The following is a 17,008-nucleotide window of genomic DNA, read 5'->3' as shown; positions in this document are numbered from 1 at the left end:
AATTTACTTAGTAATTTTCAATACAAGGAAATAATATAAATTTTTTAAAAACATTAATATAAATCCTATTTTCATTTTAAACTTAAAAATTTTTATTGTAATAATTTTAATCCAACATTGTAAATTTTGGGGTTAACATTTTACTTCCTTCTGTCCCTTTCACATATAAATTAAGTAATTAATTCAAAATTAAACCAATTTAACAATTTCGCCCCGTTGATCGGGCCCAAAGACAACTATATGGGAAAAATTTTAAAAAGTCTGGATGAACCTCATAAATACATACCAGGAAATGTAAAAAGATAATTATTATTTATCAAAATAAGAGAAATGGGGGAAAATTTTAAAACAATCTAAAACCAAAAATGTCCCCCCCAAATTCCCCCCACTCTTTTTTATCTCCACAAGTCCTTGGACCCATATTAATTTTTAAAAAATATAATCCCTGGGAAATCTGATAAAAAAATTATAAAATGTGGGCTGTATTTAAATTTAAAAAAAGAACCAATAAATTGAAGGAGAATTTATCTTCTCCTCACCAATTAGTCTGAAATTACTTGGGGTGTTCATACCCCAAACCCCTGTTTTAAAAAAAAGGAAAAAAAATAAATTTTTAACATAAATACATAGACATGACTTAGCTGGGGTTTTGACTTCCCGTCCACTCCTAATGTCACTTTTTTAGGGGCTGCAAATCTAACAATTTCGCCCTTTTGGGATTTTTTAAAAAGGCCCCGCCTCTAGAGCGAAGAAAATTCTTCTGATTCTTTTTTAGTTTTCTTTTTTCCCATTCCAAAAAAAATGGGGGCCTTTCCCCCCGCCGGCCTTAACTCCACCATCGCTGGTTCATTTTTTTTATTTAAAAATTTTCACCACAATGTAATTCACTAAAATTTTCCAAAAGACTGTATTTTTGGGAAAAAATACAGTATTTTCCCACCAGTAGCCTAGAAGAAAGGGAAAATGGGTGCCAGTCAATCCCTATAAAATATTTTGACTTTATTTTTAAATGAAAGTACAATGAAATCTTTTTTTTTAAACCCTTTCCAACACTGTTTTATTTTTCCTTTTTTGCAATTCGGAATAAATTTTTTTTTCAGTAAAAATTTCATTAATAATTTTTTTGTTTAAATAACAGAAGCCCTTACCTAGTCAGTGGGAAAACATTGTTTTTCTTTTTTTAGTTTTGATTCCGTTTTACCTTTGGGGGAAGGGTCCCTCAGGTCTTTACCCAAGGGGGGACCCAAATAAAAGTTCCCCGGTCCCAAAGGGCCCCATAACCCTCAAGGAAATTACCTTGGAAAGGGGGGTCTTCCCGGCTTTTTTAAATGTCTTCTTTAAAAAAGCCCTGTTACCTGGGGCTGGGGGCGGGTTTATCTTCAAAAGTTGGCGGGAAACCGGAAGATGACAAGGGTGACAGGTTAGAAAATGCATGGAACTACCAGCAAAAAACAAGGCTGTTGAAATAAAAAAAGATACGAAATTTGCATTATAAATATTAATTCAAAGGTATTAAGGGCAGAGTAGGTATTCTCTCTTCTCTAATTACTCCAAAAAGTAATAATAGTTTTGAATAACGTAGCTGAATACACATAACTGCCCACTGAAGCCCCAGCTTATTTAGAAGCTTGTGAAGAACTACTGTTATAATCTTTTCAACAGGTTTGGTTAATACTCTCACACTTATAGTGTGAGATTATTAACCAAACAAAGCTTATCATTAAAAACTCGTACTTTTGTACGGATACAAATAGAGACATTTCGTAACAAAAACAGTAAGTTTACAGATAGGCTTGAAACTTTCAGTATTGATGGCCTTTATTGAAAGAAAACTTGGTTTTTACTTTGAGCTATGTAAATTTTAAATTACCAGTTTTATTTACAACCAATGAAGAACAATGACATTACAGGCGGCGCCGAAGGTGGCGCTGCAGGAGTTCCAGTGGGTGGTGGAGGGTGTGAGATGTCTGGGTGCTGGAGGAGAGTGTCTACTGAAAGATTCTTCCTGCCAGTTTCCGCTGCCAAACTTCAACGACTGTTCCCACCCCGCTGCTGTCTGCTGCCAACGTAAATCTAAAGGCTTGATCACTCTTGTTCCACCACTTCTGTGCACACAGAGTTAATACTCTACTTGCTCGTTGTTGCACCACCTATATACGTCCAATGTGAGTCTATGCATTTGTTAACTGTTGTTCCACCACCTCTGTACACCCAGTGAGAGTCTGGACACATATTATCTACATTAACAATAACGCCTCTCTCTTTGATGTATAGCCGGGTTTATGGAATGACTGATTGTCATTAAAAGAGTCTAGCCAGCCTCAGTTCGTGGCAGCTACTCCAATATTATCTTCCGATACCAAATTGAGTACACCAAGTTGGGCAAACCTGTTCGTAACCCGGTTAAGACAGTTGTTTCTCTTGAATGATAAAATATGTTCGCTCCAATTTCACATTTATATGACACATGAATGCGACAACTTTTTTGTGTAAATACCTTGTACATTATTTATATAGCTGGAATTATTTTGTACTTAATCAGCGACTTCCTATTAAGCTTGTAAAGGATGCTAATTATTGTTTTTGTAACCCTTGTACGGTTTTTTTTGGGAGGGAAGGGGAGGATATAGATCTCAGTCTTTCTCAATACTGTATCGACACAGTAATTATATCAGCCAGTTTTTAAATTCAATGATTTTTCTTTGATTGTTAGCTGGAAGTATGAGAGTGACGTAAACATTATCAGTCATGTGTGACACCAAGTATTGTCACCGGGGCAGCACGACCAACCTTAGTTATCTCTCCAGGTGACAACAGTGCAGCAAGAGGCAATCCTCTTGCTCCCACTTATACATTAAAGCTTCATGTCTACAGCCTTAATGTATGTATAACACTTGTCCTTACCCCTCTTGCGGAGTGAACTAATACGTTGGGATAACACGTATTGTTTTCACTTGTAATACTTTACGCATAAGGATGAACACGTATGTTAGTTTTTAGACAAATAACTCACACGTAAGACAGAGAAAAGCTTATGACGATGTAAGCTTTTGACATAAACGTCAACGTAAGCTTATGACGTCGTCGTAAGCTTACGTCCTGCGGGTTATTTGTGTATTGTTCCAGCCAAGGTATTGTACCTTTTTGTTCGTTAGTTTTTCATTCAGCACGTAAAAAAAAAGTGTATATTTACGCTTTATCAGAGCGAACAGGAACCTTGGAACATAACTTCATACATACACCTCATACTTACATACACATCATACATACACCTCATACTTACATACACCTCATACTTACACGTCATACAAACACTTCATACATACACCTCATACTTACATATACCTCATACATACAACTCATACTTATACAGAGAGCATGTTTGTGTGTCACAAAGATCATTATTTTTTATTATTATCACACCGGCCGATTCCCACCAAGGCAGGGTGGCCCGAAAAAGAAAAACTTTCACCATCATTCACTCCATCACTGTCTTGCCAGAAGGGTGCTTTACACTACAGTTTTTAAACTGCAACATTAACACCCCTCCTTCAGAGTGCAGGCACTGTACTTCCCATCTCCAGGACTCAAGTCCGGCCTGCCGGTTTCCCTGAATCCCTTCATAAATGTTACTTTGCTCACACTCCAACAGCACGTCAAGTATTAAAAACCATTTGTCTCCATTCACTCCTATCAAACACGCTCACGCATGCCTGCTGGAAGTCCAAGCCCCTCGCACACAAAACCTCCTTTACCCCCTCCCTCCAACCCTTCCTAGGCCGACCCCTACCCCGCCTTCCTTCCACTACAGACTGATACACTCTTGAAGTCATTCTGTTTCGCTCCATTCTCTCTACATGTCCGAACCACCTCAACAACCCTTCCTCAGCCCTCTGGACAACAGTTTTGGTAATCCCGCACCTCCTCCTAACTTCCAAACTACGAATTCTCTGCATTATATTCACACCACACATTGCCCTCAGACATGACATCTCCACTGCCTCCAGCCTTCTCCTCGCTGCAACATTCATCACCCACGCTTCACACCCATATAAGAGCGTTGGTAAAACTATACTCTCATACATTCCCCTCTTTGCCTCCAAGGACAAAGTTCTTTGTCTCCACAGACTCCTAAGTGCACCACTCACTCTTTTTCCCTCATCAATTCTATGATTCACCTCATCTTTCATAGACCCATCCGCTGACACGTCCACTCCCAAATATCTGAATACGTTCACCTCCTCCATACTCTCTCCCTCCAATCTGATATTCAATCTTTCATCACCTAATCTTTTTGTTATCCTCATAACCTTACTCTTTCCTGTATTCACCTTTAATTTTCTTCTTTTGCACACCCTACCAAATTCATCCACCAATCTCTGCAACTTCTCTTCAGAATCTCCCAAGAGCACAGTGTCATCAGCAAAGAGCAGCTGTGACAACTCCCACTTTGTGTGTGATTCTTTATCTTTTAACTCCACGCCTCTTGCCAAGACCCTCGCATTTACTTCTCTTACAACCCCATCTATAAATATATTAAACAACCACGGTGACATCACACATCCTTGTCTAAGGCCTACTTTTACTGGGAAAAAATTTCCCTCTTTCCTACATACTCTAACTCTAAGATCATGACCTTATATATCTCACATTAACAGAGAGGATAAAGGAGAGGCAGCAGCAGACGGGAGGCAGAGAAGCAGACAATACTGACAACGATGACTGGAAGACAGGACTCCAGGATGAAGAAAACGGTACACATCGTGATGACAGTGAGAAGAGAATAGGAAAGGTAATGCACAGCAAGAAGAAAACAAAAATAAAAAGGGGTGTTAAGCTTCGTGATGAATATAGGAAGAAACATAACCTAACGAAGAATCGGGAGGGGCAAAAAAGAAAAGAAATGGGAGATAAGAAGCTAAAAGACAATGAAATGAGTTTAGGCAGAAGAAAAGAAAACAAGAGAGGAGATGAAGGCAGGAGGATAAAATATAAGAAGGCAAATACGGGCAAGAAAGACGAAGACAATTTTAATAAGTCGAGCAGGAAAGGCGTGATGAAAATCAGGAAGAACAAGGGTAAACAAAACAGTAAAATCAGGAAAGTAAAAAAGGAAGGCGAGAAGATGGCTCAGGAAAACGTAAGGAAAACTCGAGGAGAGAAAGCAAGTATATTAGAGAAAATATGCAGAATAAAGGTAAGAGAAGAATAAATTCGAAACGTCGGACGAAAATAAGGAAAAATAAAGTCATAGGAAAATATAAGAACAAAAGCAAGTTCCTTGAAGCCAGAGATAAGAGTCAGGTAGGCAAGAAAACACTGAAGAAAAAAAGGCTAATGAGAAAGGGGGAGAGACAAAAGGGCAAGAAAAGGGAAAATAATAACAGGTGGAAAGACAATAAAAAGTATTTAAACAGAACTGAAGAAAAGAAGAAAGAAGGTGAAGAAAAGATAGAAGATACAAAGACGAGTACAAACAAGAGAAAAGAAGACAAGCTTAAAAAGGCAATAAGGAAAAGCCCGAAGAAAATTAGGAAAAACAAAAAAGGTATGAAGATGACCCAAGAAAAACGTGAAGAAAATTTAAAAAGGAAAATGGGAATTAAACTGAGTAAGTCAAAAAAGAACGGAAAGCGGCTTAGAAAATATCGTAAAGAAAATACACAAAATAAAAATTCGCAACGAAGGAAGAAAAGTAGAAACAAAGCAGTCAAACCGAGGAATAAAAACAAGAATAGATTCCTTGAAAGCAGAGACGAGAGTGAGGAAGGAATGAATACGTCCAAGGAGGGAAAAGAACTCGGAGGAAAGGTTGTCGGGAAGCTTCCAGGAGACCGCAACACAAGGAGAGACAGAATCAAGGAGAATAATCGCCACGGAGATAAAGCTGGAGGCAGGTTTCACCGAGCGAAGTTCCGACCCGGACGGATGCAGAAGCGGAGAAGAAAAATTGACTCAATCGAGAAGAAGAAGAGGAACATAAAAGTGGGAGGGTACAAGAAAGGCGACCAAACTTTCTCGAGAAATAAACAGTCGAGCCAAGAAGACATGGGCTGCGCGAAGCGAGTGGAGGCTGCTTGCAAGAAGTATGGCGGCAGGTGCCTCAGCCACGGCAAGACATGCAAGACTAATATCAAGTCATTTCAGTTCGGTTCCTGCCAGCTCTGCCGATGCTGCAGAAGCAGTAAGTAGTGTGCTTTATTCTTACAATAGAACAGATTAATATGATGCTGTGAAGTGACGTTCTTGTAGAAATCATTATACCTTGTTGTAGAACCTGTGAGAAGTGCAGCTTGTGGTTGTTGTAGAACCTGTGAGAAGTGCAGTGTTGCAACCCCTGAATGGGTTACAATGATTATTATGTATATATAATGTATATTACCTTTTCATTTAATTTTATATTGCTTATATTTGCGATAATAGCTAAATCGTAAATGTATGACTTTATATTATTATTTGACTGTTATATTGTTATTTGACTTATGTTGTTAGGATGTACATAATATGTGCTCAGTTCAAGTCTTGATTGTCAAACTACTGTAATTATCGCTTGTCGCTCGTTATACTGCCGGCTTCTGAGCTGTGCTGTCCACGGGGCTATCACGTGATCGAGGGGGGGGTGTCCTCACCTCTCGTGAAGTATTCAGTCTGCTCGAGACTCGCTTGGTGGTTGGACAGATTGTCTGTTTCATTATTCTTGTTAGTTCTGTAGAACTCTGTTCACAGAACATTGTATAGACTTAGTGATTTTCGACGTTGTACTGAGGTTGTGTGTCACATAGACACTCTGAACATCTCAGGTCCTTAGCTATAGCTTCTGACCTAATTTTGTACTGGTTTCTGTGTATTGTCACAGTCAGGGTTTTTCCTATGCTGAACTTAGATTCAGTAGTATGGGAGTTTTGTAACTTTTGTGGAGGATCTGCTGATGGTCCCTACTTAGTGTCGTTATATTATCTCCTTGATCCTGATTGTGTCGCAGTCGCTTGTTATATGGCTATTGGGCTTAGCATTCTTTTAATTGTTCAAGCAGACTGTTCTGGTTGCCAGTCGGTCAAGAAGTTATTTTATTTGAGGACTTTGTCAGTCACTTGTTTAAGTCTAGTCGAGTCGTGAGACATAGCGAACTACTTAGAGCACTTACACGCATACACAAACTTACTTGTACATATTTGTAATATCTTATTAAATGTTAATGTACCAGACGGTACTTAAGAATTATAAATGTGATATGTGCTTTCAGCACAATAATATTGAACTCGAGAGATTGATTTTATTTTGATTGCTGTGATTAATTTAATTTGATAATATACCTCTAGACTTAATAAATTTATTAAATTTTAATTTCTCTAGTTAGTAGCCTACCAGTTGTAATCCTGAAGCACTATTGAATAATACTGATTTTTAATGGATAATTGGACAAGGATACTGACTACTTGTTACGAAAACCCAGTAACAGGCTGGATGCTAGAAGGGCAGTCCTTTCTAGTATTCACTGGAGATCTCTAAGCTTTTAGAATCGCGTTTTTTGTAACATGCAGCTTGTGGTTGTTGTAGAACCTGTGAGAAGTGCATCTTGTGGTTGTTGTAGAACCTGTTAGAAGTGCAGCGTGTGGCTGTTGCAGAACCTGTGAGAAGTGCAGCTTGTGGTTGTTGTAGAACCTGTGAGAAGCGCATCTTGTGGTTGTAGAACCTGTGAGAAGTGCAGAGTGTGGTTGTTGTAGAACCAGGAGAAAGCCTGTATTGTACCTGTTGAAACCAAAACAAGTAGTTGTATCTGTTGTATAGTCTAATTATTATAATAATCACGGGGAAGCGCTGAGCGCATATGAATGATACAACTCCTGGGAAACAGGAAGCAATCAGGTTGGATAGAAGAAGAGGATAAGGTAAGACAGCGAAGAGTGTTGTAACTGTTGCATTAACCATGAAGCTTGTAATCTGATGATGTCAAAGACACTATCATAATTATATATGTCGCTACTGTAGTGACTATAGCTATTGTACACACCATGAGACTAGAATTTTAAACCTGTTACAAGTTTTGAGGAGAGTGAGTTGGAACGAGGTGACAACAACAGGGAAAAAGTGAGATGGGTAATGTCATGTTCAGTTACTTGTTAATTTGTTTTATCAACCTCAGCACACGACAGTGTTACAGTTAATCTTATGTTCAGGTTTGTCGTCTAAGAGATACTTGTTTACCCAGTGCATCATCAAATGTTCTAATCTTCAGAACACACTTGAGCTTATATGACCTTGTCCGTCTCCTCGTCTCTCATTACCTTGACCTTAATTCTGGTTGTCACTTTCTATGTCCCATTTCTTTTCTAATCAATGACGCGTGAAATGTGACCTTTATTCCTTACTTTTCAAATCATTTAACATGTGTAAGCTAAGAAAAGGGAAATTCGTGTCTCAAATCATTAATAAGGAAAAAAATCATCAATTAATTTTTACTTGTAGTATAAAAATAAGCTGTGCTGCTTACCGATGAATTTTTCCCACTAGCTTGTAAACCGAAGAAGAAATGCGTGAATACCGGCGGCTCCTGCAAAAAAAATCTTGCATGAAGGGAGAGAAGGAGGTGAAGAAAGGCTGCAAAGGTGGTAAATGCAAGTGTTGCGTCGCAGAGAATAAAGAAGATGAGAGAGAGATAGATAGATAGATAGATACAGAGAGAGAGAGAGAGAGAGAGAGAGAGAGAGGGAGGGAAGATGAAATATGTATTGAAGATTGAGACACTTATGCAATTGTCGGTTTTTTAAACCATTTATCACATTACTGTCTAATATATAAATTCTTGTATAATGCACTTACAGTAAATATGTTTAAAAATGGAGTCAGTAGTACGAATCCCGCTCAGTTATCTAATTTCTAGATGTAAGGACAAGAGGGAGGTCATTCCACAAAACTTTGCTGTCCCTTTAAGTCACTTTCCGTTTATACACTTTAAAATTTTAGTTGAAATCTGAAGAATAAACGATGAGAAACAGTACTACAATTTATCTGGACTCAGCTGAAAAATTCCCAGGTACTTTGCAAAAATATTAAATCAGCCAAATTCATTCACTGCCTTTCTACTTTTCCAAAGTCTCGAGCTTTTTGAATATCTGCTAATTTTAATTTTAAGGAGTAAAGAATATATTTACAGAGGTATTTCTTTGTGTGAATATACACTGAGAGTCTGCATTAATTCCTGTTTTGGGGATTCAGATGTTCTTGAATGTTTGTGTAGAGGTGATAATCAACCTTTATCACCAAAATATAAGCGACAGGCTTTAAGTCTCACTAAATCGACGTTGGTTCGCTAGTTACTGTTGTTGTCTAATTCTTAGTATATATGTACAGAGAATAGGTTGATACATATAAAGGTAATTTTTCCTTGATTAGTGATTGATGTCCCGTTAATATTAGGTCATAGCTTGATTGGGGTCTGGACGATTTTCGTGTGGTTGATAGGCCAGCAAACTAATCAGTAGTTGTCCACGGTCACGTGAAATAAAAGCAATGAGTATGTTATCTTACCCTACAGAGTGCATCATCGCGAAGAAGCGCAAGAAGGAAGGAGGAGTCTGCAAGAGAAAGTGTTTGTTTGGTGAGCTGAAGATCAAGAAGGGTTGTCGAGGAAATAACTGCTCGTGTTGTGTTTCTTCTCAGAGTTAGTATACTTGCCTCGAAATTTTTATGCCCTGAATTAACAATCGGTTTCTTCCCCTCACTCGGGTAAGGTCAAGGGGTTGAGTTGGTCATTATATCTCGTTTACGATAAGATAAGCTTTATTTAGGAGTTTTTACAAATGACTGGAGCTGAACACACCAAACAGCTAAACAGACTCAGCTTTTTCCATTGTGCCACAGCAGTTTACCTTATTAAGTGCCGTTCTACAGGCTGCAGTGTGAAGAAGTGTAAGAAGAAGGGTGGTGTGTGCAAGAGGAGATGCTCCAACAATGAAGTGCAGATCTGTAAGGGCTGTCGGAGACGGAAGCATCTCTGCTGCCTCAAGGAAGGTCAGTTGAAGCTCTCCTGAATGTTCCAGGAAACAACGTAAACGTTTTTACAAAATATTTTGTAATTTGATTTGTCATGCGGTAGTTTTAACTGCCAATTCTCATTATTCTGTTGTCATACGGTAGTTTTAAGTACTACTTCTCATTATTCTGTCATGTGGTAGTTTTAACTACTTCTCATTATTCTGTCATGTGGTAGTTTTAACTACCACTTCTCATTATTCTGTTGTCATATGGTAGTTTAAACTACTACTTCTCACTATTCTGTTGTCAAGCGGTAGTTTTAACTACCAATTCTCATTATTCTGTTAGTTAGGTGATAATTGTTCACAAGTGGGAGGTTAAATTGCTGTCATATTAACAAACAAGAAATAATGATTATTTAAGTCACAAGTTGAGAGTCTTTAAAATTGAAGAATTTTATGTGTATTTAATTAATTTTTTCTTCGAACCCTCCCCCCCCCCAAAAAAAAAAACTAACTAACGACAACGACGACTCTAGCGATGACCCCGGTGATGACCCTGCCGACGACGACCCCAGTGATAATCCCGGCCACGACCAGGGCGACGACCCCAGTGATTACCAGGGCGACGACTCCAGTGATTACCAGGGCGACGACCCCAGTGATTACCAGGGCGACGACCCCAGTGATGACCCCAGGGACGACTACGAAGACGACCTCAGTGATGACCCCGGATACGGCCCCAGTGATAACCCCGGCTACGACCAGAACGACGACCCCAGTGACGACCAAGGCGACGATCCCAACGACGACCCATGCGACCACTCCAACGATCACTCCAACGGCGACACCAGCGACGAATCCAGGAAATACTCCAGCAACAACCCAAGCGACGACTCCAGTAACGATCCTAGAGACAACTTCAGCGACTATAGCGACGCCTCAAGCGACGACCCGAGCAACAAACCTAGCGAATACACAGGCGACAACCCCAGCAACAACACCGGCGACGGCACCGGCGACGACCCCATCGAAGTCAATCAAGAAAACAAAAACGGGATCAAACATCAAGACCACGACTACTACAACAGAACCACCCACCACAACAACAAAATCAACACCCACTAGAACACTATCTACGACCACTACAACAGAATCACATACCACAACTACAAAATCAACATCCACTAAAATACTGTTTACGACCACTATAACAGAACCACCTATCACAACTACAAAATCAACATCAATTAGAATACTATCTACGATCACTACAACTTCAAAATCAACATCCAATGGAATACTGGCTACGACCACTGTAACAGAACCACCCACCACAACTTCAAAATCAGCAACCACTAGAATGCTATCTACGACTACTACAACAGAACCACCCCCACAACAACAACATCAACACGCACTAGAATACTGTCTACGACCACATCAACAGAACTACTAACCGCAACTACAAAATTAATATCAACTAGAATACCATCTACGACCACTACAACAGAACCACCCACGACAACTTCAAAATCAACACCCACTAGAATACTATCCACCACCACTACAACAGAATCACTCACCACAAAAACAAAATCAACACTCACTAAAATACTATCTACGACTACTACAACAGAACATCCCACCACAACTTCAAATTCAACACCCACGAGAATACTATCTACGACCACTACAACAGAACCTCCCACCACAACTACAAAAGCAACACCCACTAGAATGCTTTCTACGACAAGTACAACAGAGCTATTCACCACTACTACAAAATCAGCACCCACTAGAATACTATCTATGACCACTACAACAGAACCACCCATCACAACTACAAAATCAACCCCCACCAGAATACTATCTACCACCACTACAACAGAACCACCCATCACAACTACGAAAGAAACACCCACTAGAATACTTTCTACGACTAGTACAACAGAACCACTCACTACTATCACAACATCAACACCCACTAGAATACTATCTACGTCCACTACAACCGAACCTTCCGCAACAACTTCAATGTTAACACCCACTAGAAGAATATCTACGACCACTACAACACAACCACAGAGCACAACTACAAAATCAACACCCACTAGAATACTATCTACGACCTCTAGCACAGAACCACCCACCACAACTACAAAATCAACATCAACTAGAATACTATCTACGACTACTACAACAAAACAACCCACAGCAACTACGAAATCAACACCCACTATAATACTATCTACAACCACCGCAACAGAACCATCCACAATAACTTCAGAATCAACACCCACTACAACACATTCTTCGAGCACTACAACAGAACCACCAACCACAACTACACCTATTAGAATACTGGCTACGACCACTACAACAGAACCTCCAACCACAACTACAAAATCAACCCCAACCACAATACTACCTACCACCACTACAACAGAACCACCCACCACAACTACAAAAGAAACACCCACTACAATACTTTCTACGACTACTACAACAAAACCACTCACCAGTACTATAAAATCAACACCCACTACAATACACTCTACGAGCACTATAACAGAACCACCAACCGCAACTAGAAAATCAACACCCACTACAATACACTCTACGACAACTACAACAGAACCACCTTCCACAACTACAAAATCAACATCCACTAGAATACTATCTACTACAATTACAAGAGAAACACCCACCACAACTACAAAAGAAACACCCACTACAATACTTTCTACGACTAGTACAACAGAACCACTCACCACTATTAAAAAATCAACACACACTAGAATACTATCTACGTCCACTACAACCGAACCTTCGACCACAACTTCAATTTCAACACCCACTAGAATACTGTCTACGACCACTACAACAAAACCACTCACAACAACTACAGCATCAACACCCAATAGAATACTCTCTACGTCCACTGCAACCGAACCTTCCACCACAACTTCAATGTCAACACCCTTTATAATAATATCTATGACCAGTAAAACAGAACCACTGACCACAACTGCAAAATCAACACCCACTAAAACACTATCTACGACTACTACAGCAAAACAACCCACAACAACTACAAAATCAACACCCACAAGAATACTCTCTACTTCCACTGCAACAGAACCACCCACAGTAACTTCAGATTCAACACCTGCTAGAATACACTCTACGAGAACAACAATAGAACCACCCACCACAACTACAAAATCAACACCTACTACAATACTGTCTATGACCACTACAACAGAACTACTCACCACTACTACAAAATCAACACCCACTAGAATACTATCTACGTCCACTTCAGCCGAACCTTCGACCACAACTTCAATTTCAACATCCACTAGAATACTGTCTACGACTACTACAACAAAACAACCCACAGCAACTACGAAATCAACACCCACTATAATACTATCTACAACCACTGCAACAGAACCATCCACAATAACTTCAGAATCAACATCCACTACAATACACTCAATGACCACTACAACAGAACCACCAACCACAACTACACCTATTAGAATGCTATCTACGACTACTACAACAAAACAACCCACAACAACTACAAAATTAACATCCACTCTAATACTATCTACGACCAGCGCAACAGAACCACCCACACTAACTTCAGAATCAACACCCACTACAATACACTCTACGAGCACTACAACAGAACCACCAATCGCAACTACAAAATCAACACCTATTAGAATACTGTCTACGACCACAACAACAGAACCTCCCACAACAACTACAAAATCAATCCCAACCAGAATACTATCTACCACCACTACAACAGAACCACCCACCACAACTACAAACGAAACATCCACTACAATACTTTCTACGACTACTACAACAGAACCACTCACCACTACTACAAATTCAACACCCACTAGAATACTTTCTACGTCCACTACAACCGAACCTTCGACCACAACTTCAATTTCAACACCCACTAGAATACTGTCTACGACTACTACAACAAAACAACCCACAGCAACTACAAAATCAACACCCACTATAATACTATCTACGACCAGCGCAACAGAACCACCCACACTAACTTCAGAATCAACTACCACTACAATACTCTCTACGAGCACTACAACAGAACCACCAACCGCAACTACAAAATCAACACCTATTATAATACTGTCTACGACCACTACAACAGAACCACCCACCACAACTACAAAAGAAACACCCACTATAATACTTTCTACGACCAATACAACAGAACCACTCACCACTACTACAAAATCAACACCCACTACAATACACTCTACGAGCACTACAACAGAACCACCAACCGCAACTAGAAAATCAACACCCACTACAATACACTTTACGACCACTGCAACAGAACCACCTACCACAGCTACAAAATCAACATCCACTAGAATACTATCTACTACAATTACAACAGAACCACTCACCACAACTACAAAAGAAACACCCACTAGAATACTGTTTACGACCACTACAACAGAACCTCCCATAACAACTACACAATCAATCCCAACCAGAATACTCTCTACCACAACTACAACAGAACCACCCACCACAACTACAAAAGAAACACCCTCTACAATACTTTCTACGACTACTACAACAGAACCACTCACCACTACTACAAAAGAAACACCTTCTACAATACTTTCTACGACTACTACAACAGAACCACTCACCACTACTACAAAATCAACACCCACTACAATACACTCTACGTCCACTACAACAGAACCACCAACCGCAACTAGAAAATCAACACCCACTACAATACACTCTACGACCACTGCAACAGAACCACCTACCACAGCTACAAAATCAACATCCACTAGAATACTATCTACTACAATTACAACAGAACCACTCACCACAACTACAAAAGAAACCCACTAGAATACTGTTTACGACCACTACAACAGAACCTCCCATAACAACTACACAATCAATCCCAACCAGAATACTATCTACCACCACTACAACAGAACCACCCACCACAACTACAAAAGAAACACCTTCTACAATACTTTCTACGACTACTACAACAGAACCACTCACCACTACTACAAAATCAACACCCACTAGAATACTATCTACGTCCACTTCAGCCGAACCTTCGACCACAACTTCAATTTCAACACCCACTAGAATACTGTCTACGACTACTACAACAAAACAACCCACAGCAACTACGAAATCAACACCCACTATAATACTATCTACAACCACTGCAATAGAACCATCCACAATAACTTCAGAATCAACACCCACTACAATACATTCTACGAAAACTACAACAGAACCACCAACCACAACTATACCTATTAGAATACTATCTACGACTACTACAACAAAACAACCCACAACAACTACAAAATCAACACCCACTCTAATACTATCTACGACCAGCGCAACAGAACCACCCACACTAACTTCAGAATCAACACCCACTACAATACACTCTACGAGCACTACAACAGAACCACCAACCGCAACTACAAAATCAACACCTATTGGAATACTGTCTACGACCACTACAACAGAACCTCCCACAACAACTACAAAATCAATCCCAACCAGAATACTATCTACCACCACTACAACAGAACTACCCACCACAACTACAAAAGAAACACCCACTACAATACTTTCTACGACTACTACATCAGAACCACTCACCACTACTACAAATTCAACACCCACTAGAATACTATCTACGTCCACTACAACCGAACCTTCGACCACAACTTCAATTTCAACACCCACTAGAATACTGTCTACGACTACTACAACAAAACAACCCACAGCAACTACGAAATCAACACCCACTATAATACTGTCTACAACCACTGCAAAAGAACCACCCACAATAACTTCAGAATCAACACACATTACAATACACTCTTCGAGCACTACAACAGAACCACCAACCACAACTACACCTATTAGAATACTATCTACGACTACTACAACAAAACAACCCACAACAGCTACAAAATCAACACCCACTATAATACTATCTACGACCAGCGCAACAGAACCACCCACACTAACTTCAGAATCAACTCCCACTACAATACTCTCTACGAGCACTACAACAGAACCACCAACCGCAACTACAAAATCAACACCTATTATAATACTGTCTACAACCACTACGACAGAACCACCCACGACAACTACGAAAGAAACACCCACTACAATACTTTCTACGACCAATACAACAGAACCACTCACCACTACTACAAAATCAACACCCACTACAATACACTCTACGAGCACTACAACAGAACCACCAACCCCAACTAGAAAATCAACACCCACTACAATGCACTCTACGACCACTGCAACAGAACCACCTACCACAGCTACAAAATCAATATCCACTAGAATACTTTCTACGTCCACTACAACCGAACCTTCGACCACAACTTCAATTTCAACACCCACTAGAATACTGTCTACGACTACTACAACAAAACAACCCACAGCAACTACAAAATCAACACCCACTATAATACTATCTACGACCAGCGCAACAGAACCACCCACACTAACTTCAGAATCAACTACCACTACAATACTCTCTACGAGCACTACAACAGAACCACCAACCGCAACTACAAAATCAACACCTATTATAATACTGTCTACGACCACTACAACAGAACCACCCACCACAACTACAAAAGAAACACCCACTATAATACTTTCTACGACCAATACAACAGAACCACTCACCACTACTACAAAATCAACACCCACTACAATACACTCTACGAGCACTACAACAGAACCACCAACCGCAACTAGAAAATCAACACCCACTACAATACACTTTACGACCACTGCAACAGAACCACCTACCACAGCTACAAAATCAACATCCACTAGAATACTATCTACTACAATTACAACAGAACCACTCACCACAACTACAAAAGAAACACCCACTAGAATACTGTTTACGACCACTACAACAGAACCTCCCATAACAA

General features: G+C 39.8%; 2 protein-coding genes across 2 annotated transcripts; both read left to right on the top strand.

Annotated features, from left to right (window-relative positions):
* The first annotated feature begins 1,912 nt into the window (after window positions 1–1,912).
* Window positions 1,913–11,433, top strand: LOC138853087 (uncharacterized). Its single transcript, XM_070087687.1, has 5 exons — window positions 1,913–2,165; window positions 4,659–6,184; window positions 9,536–9,661; window positions 9,892–10,011; window positions 10,514–11,433. The coding sequence occupies exons 2-5, from the start codon at window positions 5,185–5,187 to the stop codon at window positions 11,431–11,433; spliced, it is 2,166 nt and encodes a 721-aa protein (XP_069943788.1). The 5' UTR covers window positions 1,913–2,165; window positions 4,659–5,184.
* On the top strand, window positions 11,105–14,906 carry LOC138853086 (mucin-2-like). The gene has a single exon (XM_070087686.1). It carries the CDS (start codon window positions 11,715–11,717, stop codon window positions 14,904–14,906), a length of 3,192 nt encoding a protein of 1,063 aa, XP_069943787.1. The 5' UTR covers window positions 11,105–11,714.
* The last annotated feature ends 2,102 nt before the right edge of the window (window positions 14,907–17,008 follow it).

The sequence above is a fragment of the Cherax quadricarinatus genome, chromosome 22 (assembly GCF_038502225.1).
Source record: "Cherax quadricarinatus isolate ZL_2023a chromosome 22, ASM3850222v1, whole genome shotgun sequence".
NCBI lineage: Eukaryota > Metazoa > Arthropoda > Malacostraca > Decapoda > Parastacidae > Cherax > Cherax quadricarinatus.
Note: the sequence above shows the minus strand (reverse complement) of the source record. Positions and strands in the feature narration are given on the sequence as shown.

Bases quoted from the DNA above. Each gene is read 5' to 3' on its own strand.
- LOC138853087 (XM_070087687.1), top strand. From the start codon at position 5,185: ATGCAGAATAAAGGTAAGAGAAGAATAAATTCGAAACGTCGGACGAAA. The intron at 6,185-9,535 runs GTAAGTAGTGTG...CTTACCCTACAG, and splicing joins CTGCCGATGCTGCAGAAGCA to AGTGCATCATCGCGAAGAAG. The intron at 10,012-10,513 runs GTCAGTTGAAGC...CGACGACTCTAG, and splicing joins TCTCTGCTGCCTCAAGGAAG to CGATGACCCCGGTGATGACC.
- LOC138853086 (XM_070087686.1), top strand. From the start codon at position 11,715: ATGCTTTCTACGACAAGTACAACAGAGCTATTCACCACTACTACAAAA.